Source organism: Chiloscyllium punctatum, chromosome 48, assembly GCF_047496795.1.
Source record: "Chiloscyllium punctatum isolate Juve2018m chromosome 48, sChiPun1.3, whole genome shotgun sequence".
Lineage (NCBI taxonomy): Eukaryota > Metazoa > Chordata > Chondrichthyes > Orectolobiformes > Hemiscylliidae > Chiloscyllium > Chiloscyllium punctatum.
The window spans coordinates 30502167-30527646 of record NC_092786.1 but is presented as its reverse complement, the minus strand read 5'-3'; the positions used below and the strand labels follow the sequence as shown (position 1 = coordinate 30527646).

The following is a 25480-nucleotide window of genomic DNA, read 5'->3' as shown; positions in this document are numbered from 1 at the left end:
CGACAATAAAATTTTAGCCCCCAGCCTCAGATGATTAACCCGACTCACTGAATTCCTGTCTCAGTAACACTACCGTTATGCCACTTGTTCCACCCACCTGTAGACAGAGGCCTGAGCCAAAGACAGATGGCTCAGTGGTAGCCATTAGTGTCAAAGAATCCTGAGTTTAATTCACATTGAATCTCCACAGTGTGGAAACAGGCCATTCAGTCCCAACAAGGCCACACTGACCCTCTGAAAGGTCAGCCACCCTGACCTTTACCCTACATTGACCACTGACGATCCATCTAACCTCCACATCGCAAAAGAACTATGGTCAATTTAGCATAGCCACCTGTTTGGATTGTGGGAGGAAACCCACACAGACAGGGAGAACTCCATGTAGATTAATTGCCCAAGGATCGAACCTAGGTCCCTGGTACTGTGAAGGAGCAGTGCTAACTACTGTGGCACCATGCTGCCCAAGAGAGTGTAGGAAAAATCTTCATAGAGTCTCTGGAAAGACAGTTCATGGTTGATGATGGATGTGATTCTTGAAAGAGGAAGAGTGTCTGTCCACTGACGCAGCCAGACAATCTGAGTTTTCCCAGCATTCAGTGGTGTCAGATTTCCAGCCTGTGCAGCATATTTCCTGAGTCCTGCCTGCAAATTCATTCCACAGTCTTCAGCACATGTGACCTGCTATGTTTTTAAGAATTATATTTTATCCTTTTTTTGATGAGGCTTTGAGGCAAAGGTGGAGAGCTATCTATTGAAAACCAGTAAAAATAAACAGCATGAGGTCTTGGGTTATAGAGACATTGGAATGAAAGAAGCAGCCTGAATGTGTGGGGGCAAGCTCTCAGAACCAGAATTAGGAGTTTTACCTTGGAATAGTCGCTGCTGGGACCTTGAAATGGAAGCTATTTCCACCCATCTCCCCATCCCTATCAGATACAATCTGGGGTGAGGTGGGGGTTACTGTCTCTCAGAGTTGCAAGAGCAACAATGTATTTGTAAATTTGCCTTTTGTCAAGGGGGCATTGTTGGGAACTGACTACAGTGGGCCAGTGAGAATGTGGGGACTGGAGATCAGAGTCAGTGTGTGGTATTGGAAAAGCACAGCCAGTCAGGCAGCATCCAAGGAGAACAGTCAACATTTCAAGCAGAAATGTGACATCAGGAATGTGGGAGGAGGGGTTCCAGGGGATAGGAGATGAATGGGACATGGCACGGCTGGAGAGAAAGGTAACTGGGAAGACAGTAGGTAGATGAAGGTGGGGTGTGATGGTGCTAAGTCACTGTGGAGGTGTCAGAAAGACATGTTGGACAGTTCAGAAAAGGGCAGTGTTGAGTTAGAGTATTGGATCTGGGAATAACCTGGGGAAAGGGAGGTCAGAAGTGATGAAATCTACATGGGTCCCATCAGTTTGGAGGGTGCCAAAGATGGAGCTCATCCTCCAGTTGTTGGGTGGTTAGAGTTGGATGGCAGAGGCAATTGAGGACATGCATGTCCTTGGCAGAGTGGGAGGGGAGTTGCAGTGTTCACCCACAAGGTGCTGGCATTAATGTGTCCCAGAGATATTCTGCAGGCTGGTGAAACCAACTGTCAGAGCAGAGGGGGTGGCCATGGGCACGGACCTAGGCCCCAGCTCTGACTGCCTCTGTCAGGTACAACAAACAGTTCATCTTCTGCAGCAACCCTAATACCATTACACATCTTGCCCTCTATTGCATGATGACTGTATTGTTACAATCTCATGCTCCCAGAAGGAGGGAGAACAGTTCAGTGTTTACTGTAGGAGGAGGATATGGAAGGTGTAGAAAGTGGGGAAGTAGATGGGGAGATCTTCAAACATGTCTATATTAGGAGGTGGTGTTTGATGTCTATAACCACATCCCCTATTTGGGAGGGGTGAGCATAGTTTAAATTCAACTCTGAATAGAACATCAGTTTGAAATCCCAAGACTGGAGAGGTCAAAAATCTGACTGCTAACAATCCACAAACACAACAGGACTGGCAGCATCTCAGGAGATGGTAACATTAGGAATCCACCTGGACACTTGTCCAGAGACTCTGAACTGACTAGAAACACCAACTGTTTCTCCCTCAGACACTGCCACAGAGCCATTCCTCTAGCACATTCTGCAAACAGTGATTTAATCAGAATGGAAAGCCCCTTTCCAAGGTGGTCATCATTCCCTGTACTCCCTGGAAGGAGCAAACAAGATCTTCCATAACCCAATCATTCAGGAAGCTCACTTCATGGATTGGAGAAGCTTAACCCAGGATTAGTTCAAACTATGAAAGGATGCGGAAACAAGCCAGGTCTAGACAGAAGACACCATGAATCACTGCTTTATTGACTCTCCCAATCACCAGTTGATGGGTGTTTGCTTGTGTCTCCTGTACAGGAACAAGGCCAGCAATGAAGCAGAGATCAGACAGACAGCTGCCACAGTCAGGACCACCATCACAACCAGCTCTGACTCCACACCTACAAAACAAGGAGAAACCAATGGTTACCGAGGGAAAACAGGGATAGAAAGGGAAACTAGCAGGCAGCCAACTCACCCCTGGGATACTTCTCCTGCATCCTTCTGTCACCCTCAGTCAGGGGCTGAGTTGCCACGTCGGTCAGCTCAGTATCCAGAATGATCAGGGGGCCAAGTGAGGCCTCCCCCTCCAATCCAGCTTCACTCTCTACAAGATCAAACATCACAGTCAAGGGAGGGGAACAAGATGGGGGTGAGGGGAGATCCCAGCATCTAGAGGGCAATGTCCTACCAGCTTCAGGGCCAAGGTCTCTCCTTCCTCTGAAAGGGATCACGATCTCCCTTGTGCTCCCACAATTCCCCACATGGCAACAGGCACAAATGTCACTGTCTGACTCCTCCAATGGGATCCAACTAAACAAGAGGAACAGCCCATCAACCACATGATGCATCACCTCTCCCAACAACATCCCTGAGGGACAGGGAGAGGGAACTTACATATTCTGCAGCTTCTGGAAAGTACAAGCTTTATTCCTGGAATCTCCCTGATCCACTGCAGCAACTCTCAGGTGACAGGTGATGAACATCTGAGGGACACAGTCAGAACAAGTCAGTGTTTAGTGACTCCCTCCCCATTGTGCAAGAGTACATCAGCAGCTTCCTCTTACCAAGGATCGCTCATCTCCATAGAAACGGAAGGCATCCAGGTCAAACCGGAGCTTGTCTGGCTCCCGCCCGTCTCTGGGCGACACAAAGGTTGAAAAGGAGTCCTCAGCTTTGCTGTCCAGGAGGCAACTGCAGATGGACAAGGGGCCATGAAGTGAATGGAGTGAAGCCACTGAGATGGGAGCAGCTGGAGAAAGCAGAGAGCTCCTTACCCATTGTAGTCAATGATGCTGTATCTCGGGGTGGAGTCCTTGTCTGGGCTCAGTGTAGCTACACAGCGATCAATGTACAGCTTCAGGGGCACATGGTTGGCCAGTGAAACCGATGCCTCAATGTGAATGAGATCTCCCAGGGAGTAGACAGTGGAAGTGCGCTCTGTCAGCCAGTCACCTGAAGTACAGCAAGACAAGGGTTGGAGCCAATGGGTACAACTCCCACAGAGAGACACCAGGAGATCCCTCCCCAACCACCCATCACATACCATTCATTAGACGCAGGGAGAATGACAGATGCCCTTCTCCAGACCTGGTGGAGCTGAATGGGATCCAGGTGGGCCTGATGGGATCGCTGCTCACATTGCCCTTCCTGGGGAAAGGAGACAGGGCAGCCATTTTAGCACAGTGTTAGACAACAGCAGCAGGCGTTCATACTGACAATTGAGTAATGATTCTCACCTCGAATAACGACATTCAATGGGAACAACAGCAACATTGGTTCTCACAATGACAGATCCAGGATAGTTTGGGACGTGGGTCAGGTGGGTGGTGTAGACCAGGAAATCTTCAGTCATCTGAAAGACACCAGATTAAGGAATGGAGAGGCTGATCTGAAATGATAAGGATCTACACAGTGTTTACAATGACACCGTCCCGTTGTGACAATTCTTTAGGGAGACCAACAGTCTCAGGGCCAGGAATCTGCTTTCCCACACCCTGAGCTGGAGAGATTAGTATTCAAGGGCAATAGTTCACAGGTCAGGGGTTAGTCACTTACGATCAATTCAACAATGTAAGGCATCATTCCAAAGATCAGGATCGGAATTCCGAACCAAAACTTGGTCGAAAGGAGGTTGTGTGTAAGGTTCCCAGACTAAATTAGAGATAGTATTGGAGGAACAGGGACGTGGTGATTGTTATCACAGGGAAGAGGCTGCAGGGATCTTTTGGCCATCATCTCCTTGTGTAATCATGAAACCTTCATATTATGAGCAGAATTGGGAGATTAATCAGAAGGTTAGGCAATAAAACAGTATTTAGGAGATGGGAAAGAACAGAAACTAATTAGCCATAATAAAATCAAACTAGTTTTACCAACAGGCCAAACGTGGAGCACAAGTATATGAGCAGTCAATTTATTCATAGACCAACACCCCCAGTGGGAGGGAGTCAAGACAATGTGCCTGATGGTGATGGAGCTACTTTCCATCCAACTAAACACAAGTCATGCTGCTAAGAGTTGTGCTCCTGTGACCTCACTATGGAGAAAGTAGGTATAATAGAAATCCACACTATAGTGGATCACTAAACCAAGTCAGGAGAACACTCAGCATCAAAACACCACCCACAAGTCAACACATGATACTTAATTCATACTGAAAGCATTCTAACAGAGCAACCCCTGTAATCAGAAGCTTCTAAACCAATAAGAATGGGAGCACGAGGCTAGAGATGGAGAACAGTTCAGGCACACAGTCCAATCCAGGCGAGGAACTTAGTCTGATGATTTGAGAATGTAGGAGAGACAGTTCCTACATATTAACATCACATTTAGGGTTCTAGTCAGGAATCATCTACAGCCCAAACTTCCAGCAAGTGTAGACAACCCCCATTACCTGCAATCTGCTGCCACACTCATGCAGCCCATAGTCAAAGAGGACAGTCTGGTTCTCAGGGAAGACCCTGGTTGGCTGACAACCTGCTGTCCCCAGGGTCAGGTCAGCAGCTTTAATCAGGTGCCTGGTTCCAAATAAATCCAGCTGGGCACTGACCAGCAGGTTGTGCTCTCCACACTGCACCATCACAGTCTGTAGTGGGGACACACTCCCAACATCAGACATTCGGAAACTGGAACCAATGGGATCCCCATGAGAAGGCACACTCTCAGGAACAGGGCTGGCTCTCACTATTGTCCATGGAAACCTCTGGCTCAGAAACCGTTGCCATGTTTCAGAGCAATAAACAGCACCAACTAACTAACACCAACAAAGGGAACAAACCTCTCACTACAAAATCACCCATGATCACAAACAACTCAACCATCCCCACACACCCCCAACCAGCTCCTTTTATACACACAACCTGCTCTCACCTGACACCAATGTGACCAGAAGCAGCAACATTGAACCAATCAACCAGCCCCAATCTCTACAATTTCCACCAATGACTGAACTCATCGAGTTCTTACCAGGAGGGCCTATTTCATTTAGACCAATAGGAGTGGCTGTGAGCTGCTGCGCTGTCACCTGACTGAATTCAGCTCCACAAGGTCTCATGGTGAAGGCCCCATGAATACAATCATCAAACGTAGCTCAGTGATCTGGGAGGGTGTCTGCTGGGTCCTGCCCACCCTCACCTGAGGAGACTGACAGTGAGACCCATGGAAGTGTTTGATGTAGGCAATGTGCAAGAAGCTTTATTCTTGTAAACTTATCATGCCCCTCTCTCTGGAATGCAGAGAGAGCTTTATTTTCAGTTTATTTTTAATTTATAGAGTAGAAGCAGTTTTACTCTGTATTTCACCATGTGCTGTCTCTGTCTCTGTCTCTGGGGAACCTTTGATGGGGACAGCTTTCCTTCCAGTTTTCAAGAATAGAAGCTCTAGTTTCAGTTGGAAAGAGTACAATCTTTTACTCTGTTTCTAACTCAGTGAGGTCCCTGGATTAAAAGTGTTTGATATACACAGTGTAGCTGTACATTTAGTTTAAAAGTATAGAGACAACTTTCTGTTCAGTGAAAATGAACAGAGGAAGCTCATGTATCGCGTCCCACACTGACCTTGCTCTGGCGGAGTTTGTTGGGGGATGGTGTTGAGGGAGAAAGTGAGGAGTGCAGATTCTGGAGATCACAGTCAAAGTGTGTGGCCCTGGAAAAGCACAGCATCCGAGGAGCAGGAGAGTTGGTTTTGGGTATAAGCCCTTCATCAGGATTGTGGATTGGGAAAGGGGGCTGAGAGATAAATCGGAGATTAGGAATGGGGGCAAGGGAGGTGGGATGGCGATAGGTAGATGCACGTGTGGGGTGTTGAGAGAATTTTACATTCATTCTAAAAGGGAAGATGGGGCAGCATGGTGGCACAGTGGTTAGCACTGCTGCCTCACAGCACCTGGGACATGGGTTTGATTCCAGTCTCGGGCAACTCTCTGTGTGGAGTTTGCACGTTCTCCTTGTGTCTGTGTGGGATTACTCTGGGAGCACTGGTTTCCTCCCACTATCCAAAGATGTGCAGGTTAGGTGGATGCGCCGTGGTAAATTACCGTTCGTGTTCAGGGATGTGTAGGTAGGTGCATTAGTCAGGGAACATGTAGAGTAATAGGGTATGGGAATGGGTTTGGCTGGGTTACTCTTCAAAGCGTCAATGTGGACTTGTTGGGCCAAATGGCCTGTTTCCACACTGTAGGGATTCTATGATTCAACATAAATGTGTATAAATCCCTACAGCCTGATCAGGTGTACCCTGGAACTCTGTGGGAAGCTTGGGGAGTGATGGCTGGGCCTCTTGCTGAGAAATTTGTATCATCAACATTTGCAGGTGAGGTACCAGAAGACTGGAGTTTGGCTAATGTGTTGTCACTATTTAGGAAAGGTGGTAAGGAAAAGCCAGGGAACTCCAGACTAGTGAGTTTGGCATCGGTGGTGGGCAAGTTGTTGGAGGGATTCCTGAGGGACAGGATTTACATGTATTTGGTAAGCCAAAGACTGATTAGGGATAGTCAGCATAGCTTTGTGTGTGAGAGATCATTTCTCATAAAATTGATTAAATTTGTTGAAGAAGTAACACAGAGGATTGATGAGAGCAGCGTGGGGGACGTGATCTGTATGGACTTCAGCAAGGCATTCAACAAAGTTCCTCATGGGTGACTGGTTAGCAAGGTTAGATCTCATGGAATACAGGGATGTGGGTACAGAACTGGCTGGAAGGTAGAAGACATAGGGTAGTAGCAGAGGATTGCTTTTGAGAGTGGAGGGCTGTGAGCAGTGGTGTGCCATAAGGATCGGTGTTTTGTCATTTGTATAAATGATTTGGATGTGAACATACAAGGTATTGTTAGTAAGTTTGCAGATGAAACCTAACTTGCAGATAAAGTGGACAGTGAAGGAGGTTACCATGATTCCATATGATTGGACCATGTCGATTTCATCAGTTTCCTCATTTCCCCTCCTCCCAGCCCCACCGCATCCCACTTATCACTGAGGCATCTTGAGGGCACCCCCTCATTCCTGATGAAGAGCTTGTGCTTGAAGTATCATCTCTCTTGTTCCTCAGATGCTGCCTGACCGGCTGTGCTTTTCCAGCATCACACTTTCCGACTCTGATCTCCAGCAACTGCAGTCCTCACTTTGTCCCACCTGGGCACGAGCACTGAGAAATTGCAAATGGAGTTCAATGTAGATCAGTATGAGGTGTTACAGATTGGGACTTCACATCAAGGTAGGAGTTTCATGATGAATGTTCGGGCCCTAACGGGTGGAGTGGAACAGAGGGACCTTGGAGTTCAGGTGAATGGTTCTCTGAAAGTGGATTCACGTGTAGACAGGGCAGTGAAGGTGGCTTTTGGCAGACTGGCCTTCATCAGTCAGGGCATTGAGTAGAGATGTTGGGAAGTTATGTTTCAGTTAAACAGAATGGTGACGAGGCCTGCACTTGGAGTATTGTGTTCAGTTTTGGTCACCTTGCTATAGGAAAGATGTTATTAAACAGGATAGAGTGCAGAAGGAATTTACAAGGATGTTGCCAGGAGTCAGGATCTGAGTTGGAGGGAGAGGTTGCACAAGCTCGGACGTTTTCCTTTAGAGCAAAGGAGCGGGGGATGGGAATCTTATGGAAGTGTAAAAGGTCAAGAAAGGCATGGATAGGATGAATGTGCTCAGTCTTGTTCCCAGGGTTGAGGAGTCAAGGACCAGAGGGCACCAGTTTAAGGTTAGAGGGGAAAGAATGAATGGGAATTGAGGGGCAATGATTTCACACAGAGAGAGGTCCGCATATGGAATAAGAAGCCAGCAGAGGTGGTTGAGGCAGGTACATAAACAACGTTCAAAATGCATTTGGACAAATTTGTGGATAGGAAAGGATTAGAAGGCTGTGGGCCATGTACAGGGAAATGGGGTTAGTGTGGATGGACATTTTCATAGGCAGAGACCCAAGTTGCCGAGGGGAGGAGGTTCCAAAATTTCCCCACCCTCAATGAGGGGGGAGCCCAGCACAAAGGATAAGGCTGAAGCATTTGCAACAACCTGCAGCCAGAAAGCTGCAAAGGGACAATCCATTGTAGTCCCCAGCATCACCGATGCCTGTCTTCAGTCAGTACTATTGACTCCATGTGACATCCAGAAACAGCTGCAGACATTGGATACTGTGAAGCCAATGCACCCTGACTAACATTGTGGGAATAAGGTGAAAGAGCTGTGATCCTGAACGTGCCGTTTCCCTATCCATTCTGTTCCAGTACATCTACAACTGCAGCATCTACCTGGAAATGGAGAAAATTGTCCAGTCGCATCCTGTTGCTTAAAAACTGGGATAAATCCAAACTTGCCATTTCGTCCCTCACCAATCCACAATCACAAGTGAAGTGATGGAAGGTTTTTGTCAACAGTGTCATCAAGGCACATGTCCTCCACACTAACCTGGTCACTGATGCTCAGTCTGTGTTCCACCAGGGCTACCCAGCTCCTGATCTCTGTACAGCTTGGTCCAAGTATGAGTAAAAGAGCTGAACGTAAAGAGGGAAAGTGAGGGTGACTGCTTTAAGACCAAGGCAGAATTTGATTGAACAATTTAGCAAGGAGTCCTCAGAATATTGGACTCATCGGGATTAGAAAAACCTCTTTGCTGGTTGGAGTCATGCCCAGCACAAAGAAAGATGGTTCTAGTTATCAATGTTCAATCACCACATTCCCAGGACATCTCTGCCAGAGTTTCTCAAGGTACTCTCTTAGACATAACAATGTCAACTGCTCCATCAAAGACTTTCCCTCCATCAGAATGTCAGAAGTGGGGATGTTTGCTCATGATTGCCCAATGTTCAGCCCCATTGACAACGTCACACATACTGAAACAGTCCCTGTTCAAATGCAGCAAGACCTGAACAACATTCACATTCAGAACACACAACTGTCAGGCAATGACTGTCTGCAACAAGGGAAAATCTCACTATCACACCATGACAGTCTCCATGACATTCCCATTGCTCAATCCCTCACTATTAACATCCTGTGGCTTCTGTGTCTCGGCTGGGATTTGTTGCCTGTCCCTAATTGCCCTTGATTTGATCGTTTTGCTCAGCTATTTCAGAATCAGCGACATTGCTGTGGGTCTGGAGTCACGTTTAGGCCAGATCAGGTCAAGATGGTAGATTCCCTTCCCTAATGGGAATTGTGAACGATAAAAGATTAGTTTGACAGTCACAATTACTAAGATTAGATATTTGCAAAAAAGATAGAACACAAAAACCCATCAGCGACCACAATGAGATTTGAGATCCCAGCCTCAGATGATTAACCCAACTCACTGAATTCCTGTCTCAGTAACACTACCATTATGCCACTTGTTCCACCCACCTGTAGACAGAAGCCTGAGCCAAAGACAGATGGCTCAGTGATAGCCATTCGTATCAAGGAATCATGAGTTTAAATAACATATCATCCCTGCAGTGTGAAAACAGGCCGTTCAGTCCAACAAGTCCATACTGACCCTCTGAAAAGTAAGCCACCCAAACCCATCCCCTTCCTTTACATTTACCCCTGACTAATGCACCTAATCTAATCATCCCTGAACACAATGGTCCATTTCGCATAGCCAGTTAACTTAACCTGCACATAGAATCATAGACATGTACAGCATGGAAACAGACCACTCCGTCCAACTCATCCATGCTGACCAGATATCCCAACCCAATCTAGTCACACCTGCCAGCACCTAGGCCATATCCCTCCAAACCCTTCCTATTCATATACACATCCAAATGCCTCTTAAATGTTGTAATTGTACCAGTCTCCACCACTTCCTCTGGCTACTCATTCCATACATGTACCACCCTCTGCATGGAAACGTTGTCGCTAGGGTCTCCTTTATATCTTTCCCATCTCACCCTAAACCTATGCCTTCTAGTTCTGGACTCCTCCGCCCCAGGGAAAAGACTTTGTCTATTTACCCTATCCATGCCCCTCATGATTTTATAAACCTCTATAAGGTCGCCCCTCAGCCTTTGACGCTCCAGGGAAAACAGCCCAAGCCGGTTCAACCACTCCGTATCGCTCAAATCCACCAAACCTGGCAACGTTCTTGTAAATCTTTTCTGAACCCTTTCAAGTTTCACAACATCTTTGCGATAGGAAGGAGACCAGAATTGCACGCAATATTCCAACAGTGGCCTAACCAATGTCCTGTACAGCTGCAACATGACCTCCCAACACCTGTACTCAATACCCTGAGCAATAAAGGAAAGCATACCAAACGCCTTCTTCACTATCCTATCGACGACTATGAATCTGCACTGCAAGGTCTCTGTTCAGCAACTCTCCCTAGGACCTTACCATTAAGTGTCTAAGTCCTGTTAAAATTTGCTTTGCCAAAATGCATCACCTTACGTTTATCTAAATTAAATTAAATTCCATCTGTCACTTCTCAGCCCATTGGCCCATCCGATCAAGATCCCGTTGTAATCTGAGGTAACCTTCTTCGCTGTCCACTACACCTCCAATTTTGGTGTCATCTGCAAACTTACTAACTATATCTCATATGCTCACATCTTTATCATTTCTATAAATGACAAAAAGTAGAGGACCCACCACTGATCCTTGTGGCACTCCACTGGTCACAGGCCTCCAGTCTGAAAAACAACACTCCACCACCCTCTCTTCTACCTTTGAGCCAGTTCTGTATCCAAATGGCGAGTTCTCCCTGTATTCCATGAGATCTAACCTTGCTAACAAGTCTCCCATGGGGAATCTTGTCGAACACCTCACTGAAGTCCATCTCAATCACATCTACTGCTCTGCCCTCATCAATCCTCTTTGTTACTTCTTCAAAAAACTCAATCAAGTTGGTGAGACATGATTTCCCATGCACAAAGCCATGTTGACTATATCTAATCAGTCCTTGCCTTTCCAAATACATGTACATCCTGTCCCTTAGGATTCCCTCCAACAACTTGCCCACCGCCAATGTCAGGCTCACTGTTCTATAGTTCCTTGGCTTGTCCTTACCACCCTTCTTAAACAGTGGCACCACGTTAGCCAACCTCCAGTCTTCTGGCAACTCACCTGTGACTATTGAGGTTACAAGGTGTCCAGCAATCACTTCCCTAGCTTACCACAAAATTCTGGGGAACACCTGATCAGGTCCTGGTGATTTATCCATTTCAAGACATCCAGCACTTCTTCCTCTGTAATATGGACATTTTTCAAGATGTCACCATCTAATTCCCTACATTCTATATCATCCAAGTCCTTTTCCGCAGTAAATACTGATGCAAAGTATTCGTTTAGTATCTCCCCCATCTCCTGCGGCTCCACACAAAGGTTGCCTTGCTGTACTTTGAGGGGCCCAGTTCTCTCCCTAGTTACCCTTTTGTCCTTTATGTAAAAACCCTTTGGATTCTCCTTAATTCTATTTGCTAAAGCTAGCTAATGTCCCCTTTTTGCCCTCCTGATTTCTCTCAAGTATATTTCTCCTGCCTTAATACTCTTCTATGCATTCATTGATCTATCCTGTCTATTCCTGACATATGCTTCCTTCATTTTTTTAAACCAAACCCTCAATTTCTTTAGTCATCCAGCATTCCATACACCGACCAGCCTTCCCTTTCACCCTGACAGGAATATATTTTCTCTGGATTCTCGTTATCTCATTTCTGAAGGCTTCCCATTTTCCAGCCGTCCTTTTACCTGCGAACATCTGCCCCCAGTCGGCTTTCGAAAGTTCTTGCCTAATACTGTCAAAATTGGCCTTTCTCCAATTCAGAACTTCAACATTTAGATATGGTCTATCCTTTTCCATCTCTATTAAAAAATTAATAGAATTATGGTCGCTGGCCCCAAAATGCTCCCCCACTGACACCCACTGAGACCCGGGTTCAGTTCCCGCCTCAGGCGACTGGCTGTGTGGAGTTTGCACGTTCTCCCCGTGTCTGCGTGGGTTTGCTCTGGGTGCTCCGATTTCCTCCCACTGTTCAAAGATGTGCAGGTCAGGTGAATTGGCCATGCTAAATTGCCCGTAGTGTTAGGTAAGGGGTAGATGTAGGGGTATGGGTGGGTTGCGCTTCGGCGGGGCGGTGTGGACTTGTTGGGCCGAAGGGCCTGTTTCCACACTAAGTAATCTCATCTGATCTAATCAGTCACCTGCCCTGCCTTTTTTCCCCTAGAGTCGTCAAGTTTTGCAACTTCTCTAGTAGGTTCATCGACATAATAAATCAACAAATTTTCTTGTACACACTTCACAAATTCCTCTCCATCTAAACCCTTAACACTATGACAGTCTCAGTCTATGTTTGCCAAGTTAAAATCCCCTACCATAGCTACCCTATTATTCTCACAGATAACTCAGATCTCCCCACAAGTTTGTTTCTCAATTTCCCTCTGACGATTGGGGGGTCGATAATACAATCTCAATAAGGTGATCATCCTTTTCTTATTTCTCAGTTCAACCCAAACAACTTCCCTGGATGTATTTCCAAGAATATCCTCCCACAGTACAGCTGCAATGATATCCCTCGTCAAAAACATCCCTCCCCCTCCTCTCTTGCCTCCCTTCCTGTCACATTTGTATTCTGGAACTTCAAGCTGCCAGTCCAGTCTATCACTGAGCCATGCTTCTGTAATTGCTTTGGTATCCCAGTCCCATGTTCCGAACCACACCCTGAGTTCATCTGCCTTCCTGTTAGTTGTTGTATTATGGGAGGAACCCCACACAGATCATTGGCCAATGCTGGAATCGAACCCAGGTCCCTGGTGCGATCATGCAGCAATGCTAACCACTGCATGCCCTCATCAATCCTCTTTGTTACTTCTTCAAAAAACTCAATCAAGTACATGAGACATTATTTCCCACAAACAAAGCCGTGCCAACTATCCCGAATCAGTCTTTGGCTGACCAAATACATGTGAATCCTGTCCCTCAGGATTCCCTCCAACAACTTGCTCACCACTGATGTCAGGCTCACTGGTGTATATTCCCTGGCTTTTCCTTCGCAACTTTCTTAAATCATGACAACGTGTTAGCCAACCTCCAATTTTCCGGGACCTCACCTGCAACTATCAATGATAGAAATATCTCAGTGAGGGGCCCAGCAATCATTTCCCGAGCTTCTCCAAGGTCGAGGGTACACCTGATTAGCTCCTAGGGATTTATCCACCTTTATCTAGAATCATACAATCCCTACAGAATGGAAACAGGCCATTTGGCCCAACAAGTCCACACTGACCTTCCGAAAGATAACCCACCCAGACTCATTCCCCTCCCCTACTCCCCTATTACTCGACATGTCCCCTCACTAATGCATCTAACTTACACATCCCTGAGGAAAGTTTGCATGGCCAATCCACCGAACCTGCACATCTTAAGGCAGTGGAAGGAAACCAGAGCACCCAGAGTAATCCCACACAGACACAAGGAGAGTGTGCATACTCCACACAGATAGGTGCCCGAGACTGGAATCGAACCCATGTCCCTGGTGTAGTGCGAACCAATGTGCCACCATGCTGCCCCATCTTCCCTTTTACAATGAATGTAAAATTCTCTGAATACCCCGCACCTGCATCTTACTCTCACCAACCCAGCTGCCTTGCCCCCATCTCCAAGGCATCGATCTATCGCAATCCGAGCTACCTTGTCCCCACCCATAACCTTCAATTTATCTCGAAGTCCCCTTTCCCAATCCACAATCCTGATCAAGGGCTTATCCCCGAAACCGACTCTCCTGCTCCTCAGATGCTGCATGACCTGCTGTGCTTTTCCAGGGCCACATACTTTGACTGTGATCTCCAGAATCTGCAGTCCTCACTTTCTCCCTCAACACCAACCCCCAACAAACTCCCGCCCGAGCAAGGTCAGCGTGGGACGCGATACATGAGCTTCCTCTGCTCATTGTCACTGAACAGAAAGCTGTCCCTACACTTTTAAACTAAATGTCCACTGTCGACATCAAACACTTTCAATACAGGGATATCCCTGAGTTAGAAATAGAGTAAAAGATTTCTACGCTTTCCGACTGAAACAAAATCTTCCTCTTTTCCTGAAAACTGGAAGGAAAGCTGTCCCCATCAAAGGCTCCCAGGACAGAGACAGCACACGGTGAAATACAGAGTAAAACTGCCTCGAGTCTATAAATTCAAAGGAAAGTGAGAGTAAACCTCTCCCTGCATTGTCCCGATCAAACACTCCCCAGACAGGGACATGACAAGTTTAGATACAGAATAAAGCTTCTTCCATGTTGACTCCATCAAACACTTCAAAGGGGGAGGTGTAGGATAAGGTCAATCCCTTTGTTGTACCCAAACCTCATCCTCAGACAATCTCTCTTTGGGTCTCACCGTCAGTCTCCTCGGGTGAGGGTGGGCAGGATCCAGCAGACACCCTCCTGAATCAATGAGCAACGTTTGATGATTGTATTCATGGGGCCTTCACCACGAGACCTTGTGGAGCTGAATTCAGTCAGGTGACAGCACAGCAGCTCACAGCCGCTCCTATTGGTCCAAATGAAATAGGCCCTCCTGGTAATAACTCGATACGTTCAGTCATTGGTGGAAATTGTAGAGATTGGGGCTGGTTGATTGGTTCAATGTTGCTGCTTCTGGTCACATTGGTGTCAGGTGAGAGCAGCTTGTGTGTATAAAAGGAGCTGGTTGGGGGTGTGTGGGGATGGTTGAGTTGTTTGTGATCATGGGTGATTTTGTAGTGAGGGGTTTGTTCTCTTTGTTGGTGTTAGTTGGTGCTGTTTATTGTTCTGAAACATGGCAACAGTTTCTGAGCCAGAGGTTTCCATGGACAATAGTGAGAGCCAGCCCTGTTCCTGAGAGAGTGCCTCCTCATGGGGATTCCAGTTTCCGAATGTCTGATGTTGGGAGTGTGTCCCCACTGCAGACTGTGATGGTGCAGTGTGGAGAGCACAACCTGCTGGTCAGGGCCCAGCTGGATTTATTTGGAACCAGGCACCTGATTAAAGCTGCTGACCTGATCCTGGGGACAGCAGGTTGTCAGCCAACCAGGGTCTTCCCTGAGAACCAGACTGTGCTCTTTGACTATGGGCTGCATGAGTGTGGCAGCAGATTGCAGGTAATGGGGGTTGTCTACACTTGCTGGAAGTTTGGGCTGTAGATGATTCCTGACTAGAACCCTAAATGTGATGTTAATATGTAGGAACTGTCTCTCCTACATTCTCAAATCATCAGACTAAGTTCCTCACCTGGATTGGACTGTGTGCCTGAACTGTTCTCCATCTCTAGCCTTGTGCTCCCATTCTTGGTTTAGAAGCTTCTGATCACAGGGGTTGCTCTGTTAGAATGTTTTCAGTATGAATTAAGTATCATGTGTTGACTTGTGGGTGGTGTTTTGATGCTGAGTGTTCTCCTGACTTGGTTTAGTGATCCACTATAGTGTGGATTTCTATTATACCTACTTTCTCCATAGTGAGGTCACAGGAGCACAACTCTTAGCAGCATAACTTGTGTTTAGTTGGATGGAAAGTAGCTCCATCACCATCAGGCACATTGTCTTGACTCCCTCCCACTGGGGGTGTTGGTCTATGAATAAATTAACTGCTCATGTACTTGTGCTCCACGTTTGGCCTGTTGGTAAAACTAGTTTGATTTTATTATGGCTAATTAGTTTCTGTTCTTTCCCATCTCCTAAATACTGTTTTATTGCCTAACCTTCTGATTAATCTCCCAATTCTGCTCATAATACGAAGGTTTCATCATTACACAAGGAGATGATGGCCAAAAGATCCCTGCAGCCTCTTCCCTGTGATAACAATCACCACGTCCCTGTTCCCTCAATACTATGTCTAATTTAGTCTGGGAACCTAACACACAACCTCCTTTCGACCAAGTTTTGGTTTGGAATTCCGATCCTGATCTTTGGAATGATGCCTTACATTGTTGAATTGATCCTAAATGACTAACCCCTGACCTGTGAACTATTGCCCTTGAATACTGGTCTCTCCAGCTCAGGGTGTGGGAAAGCAGATTCCTGGCCCTGAGACTGTTGGTCTCCCTAAAGAATTGTCACAATGGGACGGTGTCATTGTAAACACTGTGTAGATCCTTATCATTTCAGATCAGCCTCTCCATTCCTTAATCTGGTGTCTTTCAGATGACTGAAGATTTCCTGGTCTACACCACCCACCTGACCCACGTCCCAAACTATCCTGGATCTGTCATTGTGAGAACCAACGGTGCTGTTGTTCCCATTGAATGTCGTTATTTGAGGTGAGAATCATTACTCGATTGTCAGTATGATCCCCTGCTGCTGTTGTCTAACACTGTCCTAAAATGGCTGCCCTGTCTCCTTTCCCCAGGAAGGGCAATGTGAGCAGCGATCTCATCAGGCCCACCTGGATCCCATTCAGCTCCACCAGGTCTGGAGAAGGGCATCTGTCATTCTCCCTGCGTCTAATGAATGGTATGTGATGGGTGGCTGGGGAGGGATCTCGTGGTGACTCTCTGTTGTACCCATTGGCTCCAACCCTTGTCTTGCTGTACTTCAGGTGACTGGCTGACAGAGCGCACTTCCACTGTCTACTCCCTGGGAGATCTCATTCACATTGAGGCATCGGTTTCACTGGCCAACCATGTGCCCCTGAAGCTGTACATTGATCGCTGTGTAGCTACACTGAGCCCAGACAAGGACTCCACCCCGAGATACAGCATCATTGACTACAATGGGTAAGGAGCTCTCTGCTTTCTCCAGCTGCTCCCATCTCAGTGGCTTCACTCCATTCACTTCATGGCCCTTTGTCCATCTGCAGTTGCCTCCTGGACAGCAAAGCTGAGGACTCCTTTTCAACCTTTCCGTCGCCCAGAGACGGGCGGGAGCCGGACAAGCTCCGGTTTGACCTGGATGCCTTCCGTTTCTATGGAGATGAGCGATCCTTGGTAAGAGGAAGCTGCTGATGTACTCTTGCACAATGGGGAGGGAGTCACTAAACACTGACTTGTTCTGACTGTGTCCCTCAGATGTTCATCACCTGTCACCTGAGAGTTGCTGCAGTGGATCAGGGAGATTCCAGGAATAAAGCTTGTACTTTCCAGAAGCTGCAGAATATGTAAGTTCCCTCTCCCTGCCCCTCAGGGATGTTGTTGGGGGAGGTGATGCATCATGTGGTTGATGGGCTGTTCCTCTTGTTTAGTTGGACCCCATTGGAGGAGTCAGACAGTGACATTTGTGCCTGTTGCCATGTGGGGAATTGTGGGAGCACAAGGGAGATCGTGATCCCTTTCAGAGGAAGGAGAGACCTTGGCCCTGAAGCTGGTAGGACATTGCCCTCTAGATGCTGGGATCTCCCCTCACCCCCATCTTGTTCCCCTCCCTTGACTGTGATGTTTGATCTTGTAGAGAGTGAAGCTGGATTGGAGGGGGAGGCCTCACTTGGCCCCCTGATCATTCTGGATACTGAGCTGACCGACGTGGCAACTCAGCCCCTGACTGAGGGTGACAGAAGGATGCAGGAGAAGTATCCCAGGGGTGAGTTGGCTGCCTGCTAGTTTCCCTTTCTGTCCCTGTTTTCCCTCAGTAACCATTGGTTTCTCCTTGTTTTGTAGGTGTGGAGTCAGAGCTGGTTGTGATGGTGGTCCTGACTGTGGCAGCTGTCTGTCTGATCTCTGCTTCATTGCTGGCCTTGTTCCTGTACAGGAGACACAAGCAAACACCCATCAACTGGTGATTGGGAGAGTCAATAAAGCAGTGATTCATGGTGTCTTCTGTCTAGACCTGGCTTGTTTCCGCATCCTTTCTTAGTTTAAACTATCCCTGGGTTAAGCTTCTCCAATCTATGAAGTGAGCTTCCTGAATAACTGGGTTATGGAAGATCTTGTTTGCTCCTTCCAGGGAGTACAGGGAATGATGACCACCTTGGAAAGGGGCTTTCCATTCTGATTAAATCACTGTTAGCAGAATATGCTAGAGGAATGGCTCTGTGGCAGTGTCTGAGGGAGAAACAGTTGGTGTTTCTAGTCAGTTGAGTCTCTGGACAAGTGTCCAGCTGGATTCCTAATGTTACCATCTCCTTGGGCAACTTCTCTACGTGGAGTTCTCCCTGTCTGTGTGGGTTTCCTCCCACAATCCAAATAGGTGGCTATTCTAAATTGACCATAGTTTTTTGCGATGTGGAGGTTAGATGGGTTGTCAGTGGTCAATGTAGGGTAAAGGTCTGGGTGGCTGACCTTTCAGAGGGTCAGTGTGGCCTTGTTGGGACTGAATGGCCTGTTTCCACACGGCAGGGATTCAATGTGAATTAAACGCAGGATTCTTTGACACTAATGGCTATCACTGAGCCATCTGTCTTTGACTCAGGCTTCTGTCTACAGGTGGGTGGAACAAGTGGCATAATGGGTGTGTTACTGAGACAGGAATTCAGTGAGTCGGGTTAATCATCTGAGGCTGGGGGCTAAAATGTTATTGTCGTTGCTGGTAAAACATGAAAATCTATCTTCTGTTTGAAAATATCTACTCCTGGTAATTGTGACTGTGAAACTAATCTTTTCTAAGATCCCATGTCATTCATAATTCCCATTAGGGAAGGAAATCTACCATCTTGATCTGGTCCGGCCTAAATGTGACTCCACACCCACAGCAATGTCACTGATTCTGAAATAGCTGAGCACACCCATCAAATCAAGGGCAATTAGGGACAGGCAACAACTCACAGCCGAGACACAGAAACCACAGGATGTTAATAGTGAGGGATTTAGCAATGGGACTGTCATGGTGTGATAGTGAGATTTTCCCTTGTTGCAGACAGTCATTGCCCTGACAGTTGTGTGTTCTGAATGTGAATGTTGTTCAGGTCTTGCTGCATTTGAACAGGGACTGTTTCTGTATCTGTGACGTTGTCAATGGGGCTGAACACTGGGCAATCATGAGCAAACATCCCCACTTCTGACATTCTGGTGGAGGGAAGGTCTTTGGAGCAGTTGACATAGTTGTGTCTAAGAGAGTACCTTGTGGAACTCTAGCAGAGATGTCCTGGGAATGTGGTGATTGAACATTGGCAACTAAAACCATCTGTCGTTGTGCTGGACATGACTCCAACCAGCAAAGAGGTTTTTCTAATCCCATTGAGTCCAATTTTCCTTGGGATTCTTTGAACAATTTACCAATCAAATTGTGCCTTGGTCTTAAAGCAGTCACCCTCACTTCCCCTCTAAGTTCGGCTCTTTCAGTCATACTTGGACCAAGCTGTACTGAGATCAGGAGCTGAGTAACCCCGACAGAACACAGACTGAGCAGCAGTGACCAGGTTAGTGTGGAGGATATGTGCCTTGATAAGTTTGCTTGTGATTGAGTGGATTGGTGGGGGAGTAATTGGCAAGGCTGGATTTGTCCCACGTTTTCACAACAGGACACTACTGGGCAATTTTCTCCATTTCCAGGTAGATGCTGGATTTGTAGCTGTACTGGAACAGAATAGATAGGGACACGACACGTTCAGGATCACAGCTCTTTCACCTTATTCCCACAGTGTTAGTCAGAGTGCATTAGCTTCACAGTATCCAATGTCTGCAGCTGTTTCTCGATGTCACCTGGAGTCAATAGTACTGACGGAAGACAGGCATCGGTGATGCTGGCGACTACAATGGATTGTCCCTTTGCAGCTTTCTGGCTGCAGGTTGTTGCAAATGCTTCAGCCTTTTCTTTTTCTCGTTACCCTCAAACCTTAACCTGGCGCCCGCTAGTCCCTGATTTCCCAACCCTGGGAAAACAACGGAGTACATTCACCTCATCCATGCCTCTCATGATCTTATACATTTCCATAAGGGCCCCATTCCCCCAAGACCCTGAGTTCTGGCAGTATCCTTGTCAATTTCTTCTGCATTCTATCCCGTTTAATAGCACCCTTCCTGCAACAAGGTGACCAAAATTGAATACAATACTCCACATACAGTCTCAGCAACATAACTTCCCAACATCTCTACTCAATTCCCTGACTGATGAAGGACAGTGTGTCAAAAGCCGCCTTCACTGCCCTGTTTACCTGTAACTCCACGTTCAGAGAACCATCCACCTTAACTCCAAGGTCCCTCTGTTCCACTACGCTCCTTAAGGCCCAACCATTCATCATGAAACTCCGACCTTGATGTGAAGTCCCAAACTGTAACACCTCATACTGATCTACATCGAACTCCATTTGCAATTTCTCGGTGCTCGTGCCCAGTTGGGAGATAGTGAGGACTGCGGATGCTGGAGACCAGAGTTGGAAAGTGTGATGCTGTAAAAACACAGTCGGGTCAGGCAGCATCAGAGGAACAAGAGAGATAACATTTCAAATACAAGCTCTTCATCAGGAACGAGGGGGATCCCCCAAGGGGGCTGAGAGATAAATGGGACGTGGATGAGGCTGGGAGGAGAGGAAATAAGGAAACTGGTGAAATCGACATGGTCCAATCTCATGGGATCATGGTAACCTCCTTCACTGTCCACTACACCTCCAAGTTTGGTGTCATGTGCAAACTTACTAACAATACCTTGTATGTCCACATCCAAATCATTTAAACAAATGACAAAAAGCAGTGGACCCAGCACCGATCCCTATGGCACACCACTGGTCACAGGACTCCACTCTGAAAAGCAATCCTTCACCACTACCCTGTGTCGTCTACCTTCCAGCAAGTTCTGTATCCTGTATTCCATGAGATCTAATCTTGCTAACCAGGCCCCCAGGAGGAACCTTGTTGAACGCCTTAATGAAGTTCATATAGATCACGTCCACTGCTCTGCCCTCATCAATCCTCTTTGTTACTTCTTCAAAAAACCCAATCAAGTTCATGAGACATGATTTCACATGCACAAAGCCATGTTGACTATCCCTAATCAGTCTTTGGCATACCAAATTCAAATCAATTCTCACACTCTGAATTCTCTCCAACAACGTACCCACCACCGATGTCAGGCTCACCAGTCTATAGTTCCCTGGCTTTTCCTTACCACCTTTCTTAAACTGTAGCAACGCATTCGCCAAACCTCAGTCTTCCAGCACCTCACCTGTGACTGTCGATGATACAAAATATCTCTGCAAGGGCCCAGCAATTACTTCCGGAGCTTCCCACAGAGTTCTCGGGTACACCTGATCAGATCCGATGGATGTTTCCACCTTTATGTTGAATCATAGAATCCCTGCAGTGTGGAAACCAGCCATTTGGCCTCAAAAAGTCCACACTGACCCGCTGAACGGTAACCCACCCAGACCCATTCCCCTACCCTGTTACTCTACATTCCCTTGAATGATGAACCGAACCTACACATCCTAGAACACTGTGGGTAAATTCCCATTGCCAGTCCACTGAACCTGCACATCTTTGAACAGTGGGAGGAGACCGGAAAACCCAGAGTAATCCCACACAGACACGGGGAGAATGTGCAAAGTCCACACAAAGAGTTACCTGAGACTGGAATCGAACCCATGTCCCTGTCGCTGTGAGGCAGCAGTGCTAACCACTGTTCCAACGTGCCAGTACATCTTCCCTTTCAAAATGAAATTTCAGTTCCCTCAAAACCCCACACCTGCATCTACCTATCGCCATCCCAGCTAACTTGCCCCCACCCCTAACCTCCTGTTTATCTCTCAGCCCCCTTTCCCAATCCACAATCCTGATGAACAGCTCCTACTGGAAAAGTGGCCTCTCATACTCCTCGGATGCTGCATGACCTGTTGTGCTTTTCCACTGCCACACGTTCCGAACTTTGGTCTCCAGCATCTGCACTCCTCACTTTCTTCCACAACACCATCCTCATGAAACTCCACCAGAGCAAGGTCAGTGTGGGACTCGATACATGAGCCTCCTCAGCTCATTGTCACTGAACAGAAAGCGGTCTCGACACTTTTAAACTAATTGTACAGCTACACTGTCTACATCGAACACTTTCAATTCAGGGGCATCACTGAGTTAGAAATAGAGTAAAAGATTCTATTCTCTGCAACTGAAACCAAAACTTCCCCTCTTAAAAACTGGAAGGAAAGCTGTCCCCGTCAAAGGCTCCCAGGACACAGACAGCACGTGGTGAAATACAGAGTAAAAGTCCCTCTACTCTGTGAATTAAAAATAAACAGAAAGTTGAACTCTCCCTGCATTGTCCCGATCAAACACTCCCCAGACAGGGACATAACATGTTTAGGTACAGAATAAAGCTTCTTCCACGTTGCCTGCATCAAACACTTCCATGGGTCTCACTGTCAGTGTCCTCAGGTGAGGGTGGGCCTCGGTTTGTGTTGCCGAGTGAAGGGTGTGAGCCGGACAAGCTTCGGTTTGATCTGGACGCCTTGCGTTTCTATGGCGATGAGCGATCCTTGGTAAGAGGAAACTGCTGATGTGCTCCTCCACAATGGGGAGGGAGTCACTAAACACTGACTTTTGTGACTGTGTCCCTGACTGTCCCTCAGATGTTCATCACCTGTCACCTGAGAGTTGTTGCAGTGGAACAGGGAGATTCCAGGAAGAAAGCTTGTGGTTCTGTTTGCCAAGCTGGGAATTTGTGTTGCAAACGTTTCGTCCCCTGTCTAGGTGACATCCTCAGTGCTAGGGAGCCTCCTGTGATCTTCCTCCAGCATTTGTAGTGGTTTGAATCTGCCGCTTCCAGTTGTCAGTTCCAGCTGTCCGCTGCAGTGGTCGGTATATTGGGTCCAGGTCAACCTGTGCTCATCCACAGATTCAATCAACAAACACATTGACCTGGACCCAATATACCGACCACTGCAGCGGACAGCTGGAACTGACAACTGGAAGCGGCAGATTCAAACCACTACAAATGCTGGAGGAAGATCACAGAAGCGCTTCACAGGAGGCTCCCTAGCACTGTGGATGTCACCTAAACAGGGGACGAAATGTCTGCAACACAAATTCCCAGCTTGGCAAACAGAACCACAACGAGTACCCGAGCTACAAATCTTCTCAGACTTTGAAAGCTTGTACTTTCCAGAAGCTGCAGAATATGTAAGTTCCCTCTCCCTGTCCCTCAGGGATGTTGTTGTTGGGAGAGATGATGCACCATGTGGTTGATGGGCTGTTTCTGTTTAGCTGGACCCAATTGGAAGACATTTGTGCCTGTGGGGAATTGTGGGAGCACAAGGGAGATCCTGTCTCCCTCCAGAGGAAGGAGAGGCCTTGGCTCTGAAGCTGGTAGGATGTTGACCCTCCAGATGTTGGGGCTCTCTCGTCACTCCCACTCCCCCTCCCTGACTGGGATGTTGATCTTGTGGAGTGTGAAGCTGGATTGAAGTGGGAAGGAGAGGCCTCACTTGGCCCCCTGATCATTCTGGATACTGCGCTGACCAACCTGGCAACTCAGTCCCTGACTGAGGGTGACGGAAGGATGCAGGAGAGGTCTCCAAGCGGTGAGTTGGGTGCCTGCTAGTTTCCCTTTCTGTCCCTGTTTTTCCTCAGTAACCATTGGTTTCTCCTTGTTTTGTAGGTGTGGAGTCAGAGCTGGTTGTGATGGTGGTCCTGACTGTGACAGCTGTCTGTCTGATCTCTGCTTCATTGCTGGCCTTGTTCCTGTACAGGAGACACAAGAAAACACCCATCAACTGGTGATTGGAATAGTCATTAAGGCAGTGATTCCTGGTGTCTTCTGTCTGGAGCTGGTTTTGTTTCTGCATCCTTCCTTAATTTAAACTATTCCTGGGTACAATCTCTAGGTTTCGCCTCTCCAATCCATGAACTGAGTTTCCTGAATGATTAATTGGGTTATGGCAGATATTTACTGCTTCCAGCGTGCAGATTAGACCACCTTGGATGTATCAGTAACACCACCCCTCCAACTTCTGTATTCCCAGCTACTTTTCACCCTGGTCCAAGCCCTTGCCCTTGGATACCCCTACCACATTCCTGATGCCAAGCTTATGCTTGGAATGTTGACTCTCCTGTTCCTCAGATGCTGCCTGACCAGCTGTGCTCTTCCAGCACCACATTTTGACTGACCTCCACATCTGCAGTCCTCCCTCTCTGCCTGGTCCAACAGTCAGTTCCCATAAATACCCACTTGATGAAAGGCAAACTCTCAAGGCATTGTCTCCTGCAACTCCAACTGTTTTTAAAGAACAGATGTTTAGTCTCCAGGGTTGGCAGTTCCGCTTTCGTTCCCAGATAGGACAGGCCAAGCAATATCCCATAAGGGGACAGCCCCATATCTTTCCTTGGGGCTGTCCGCACTCGCAAAAGGGCTATAGGTAAACACTTAGTCCAAGAGAGTCTGGTTTCTACTACTAATTTCGATAACTACTTCTTGAGTGTCTGGTTCATTCTCTCAACCTTACCTGATGAAGGTGGGTGCCAAGGGGTGTGGAACTCCCAGGAGATACATAACCCTTCAGTACTCTCTGGAGTACCCTGGAAGTAAAATGAATTCCCTGATCTGAATCTATGCATTCCATTATCCCGTCTCTGGGAATTATGTGTTCAAGTATTATCTTGGACTCCCCACTTGCAGTGGCAGTGGCTAAAGGGTACGCCTCCACCCATCCCAATCGGTGATCACCCACTACCAGCATATACCTCAGTCTTCCTACTCGGGGGAATTTGGTATAATCTACTTGAATGTTCTGAAATGCTCAGAGCCCAGGTTCTCTCCCTCCTGGGACTTGTTTCCTCAATAACTTCTTGTTGACCTTCTTGCATGTTATACATCCCTCACATATCTGTTTGGCTATCGTATAGATCCCTTTGCATCCATATTTCCTTAAGACCAAATCACACATTGCTTGCACTCCCTGGTGTAAGACAGCCATAATTTCCTGCGTCATCATTGTATTTAGCATCTCCCAGCCATCGGGTAGCATCCAGCGCCCTTCTACTGCCTGCGTAGCTCCCAGCTCTTCTAACTCTCTCTTTTCCTTCGCGCTAAATATCGGTCTTTCCACCCCCCCCCGAGGTTCCTGCACCATCGGTATCAAAATCTATATTGTAGCAGGTT

General features: G+C 47.2%; 2 protein-coding genes and 1 long non-coding RNA gene across 3 annotated transcripts in view; 1 reads left to right on the top strand and 2 right to left on the bottom strand.

The window, feature by feature from the left end:
- The window catches only part of LOC140469160 (uncharacterized), a 113539-nt gene extending 89562 nt beyond the window's left edge, over positions 1-23977 (bottom strand). Inside the window, exon 1 of the long non-coding RNA XR_011955990.1 lies at positions 23846-23977. This is a non-coding gene — a long non-coding RNA (uncharacterized lncRNA). The remainder of the gene's footprint in view (positions 1-23845) is intronic.
- Positions 2971-5198, bottom strand: LOC140468784 (zona pellucida sperm-binding protein 3-like). Its single transcript, XM_072564807.1, has 6 exons — positions 4974-5198; positions 3817-3932; positions 3624-3727; positions 3355-3532; positions 3145-3271; positions 2971-3063 (listed from the first exon to the last, which is right to left on the bottom strand). The coding sequence occupies exons 1-6, from the start codon at positions 5196-5198 to the stop codon at positions 2971-2973; spliced, it is 843 nt and encodes a 280-aa protein (XP_072420908.1).
- LOC140468783 (zona pellucida sperm-binding protein 3-like) lies at positions 15407-18060 on the top strand. Its single transcript, XM_072564806.1, has 7 exons — positions 15407-15631; positions 16670-16785; positions 16875-16978; positions 17064-17244; positions 17325-17451; positions 17533-17621; positions 17706-18060. Exons 1-7 carry the CDS (start codon positions 15407-15409, stop codon positions 18058-18060), a joined length of 1197 nt encoding a protein of 398 aa, XP_072420907.1.
- Positions 23978-25480: the final 1503 nt, after the last annotated feature.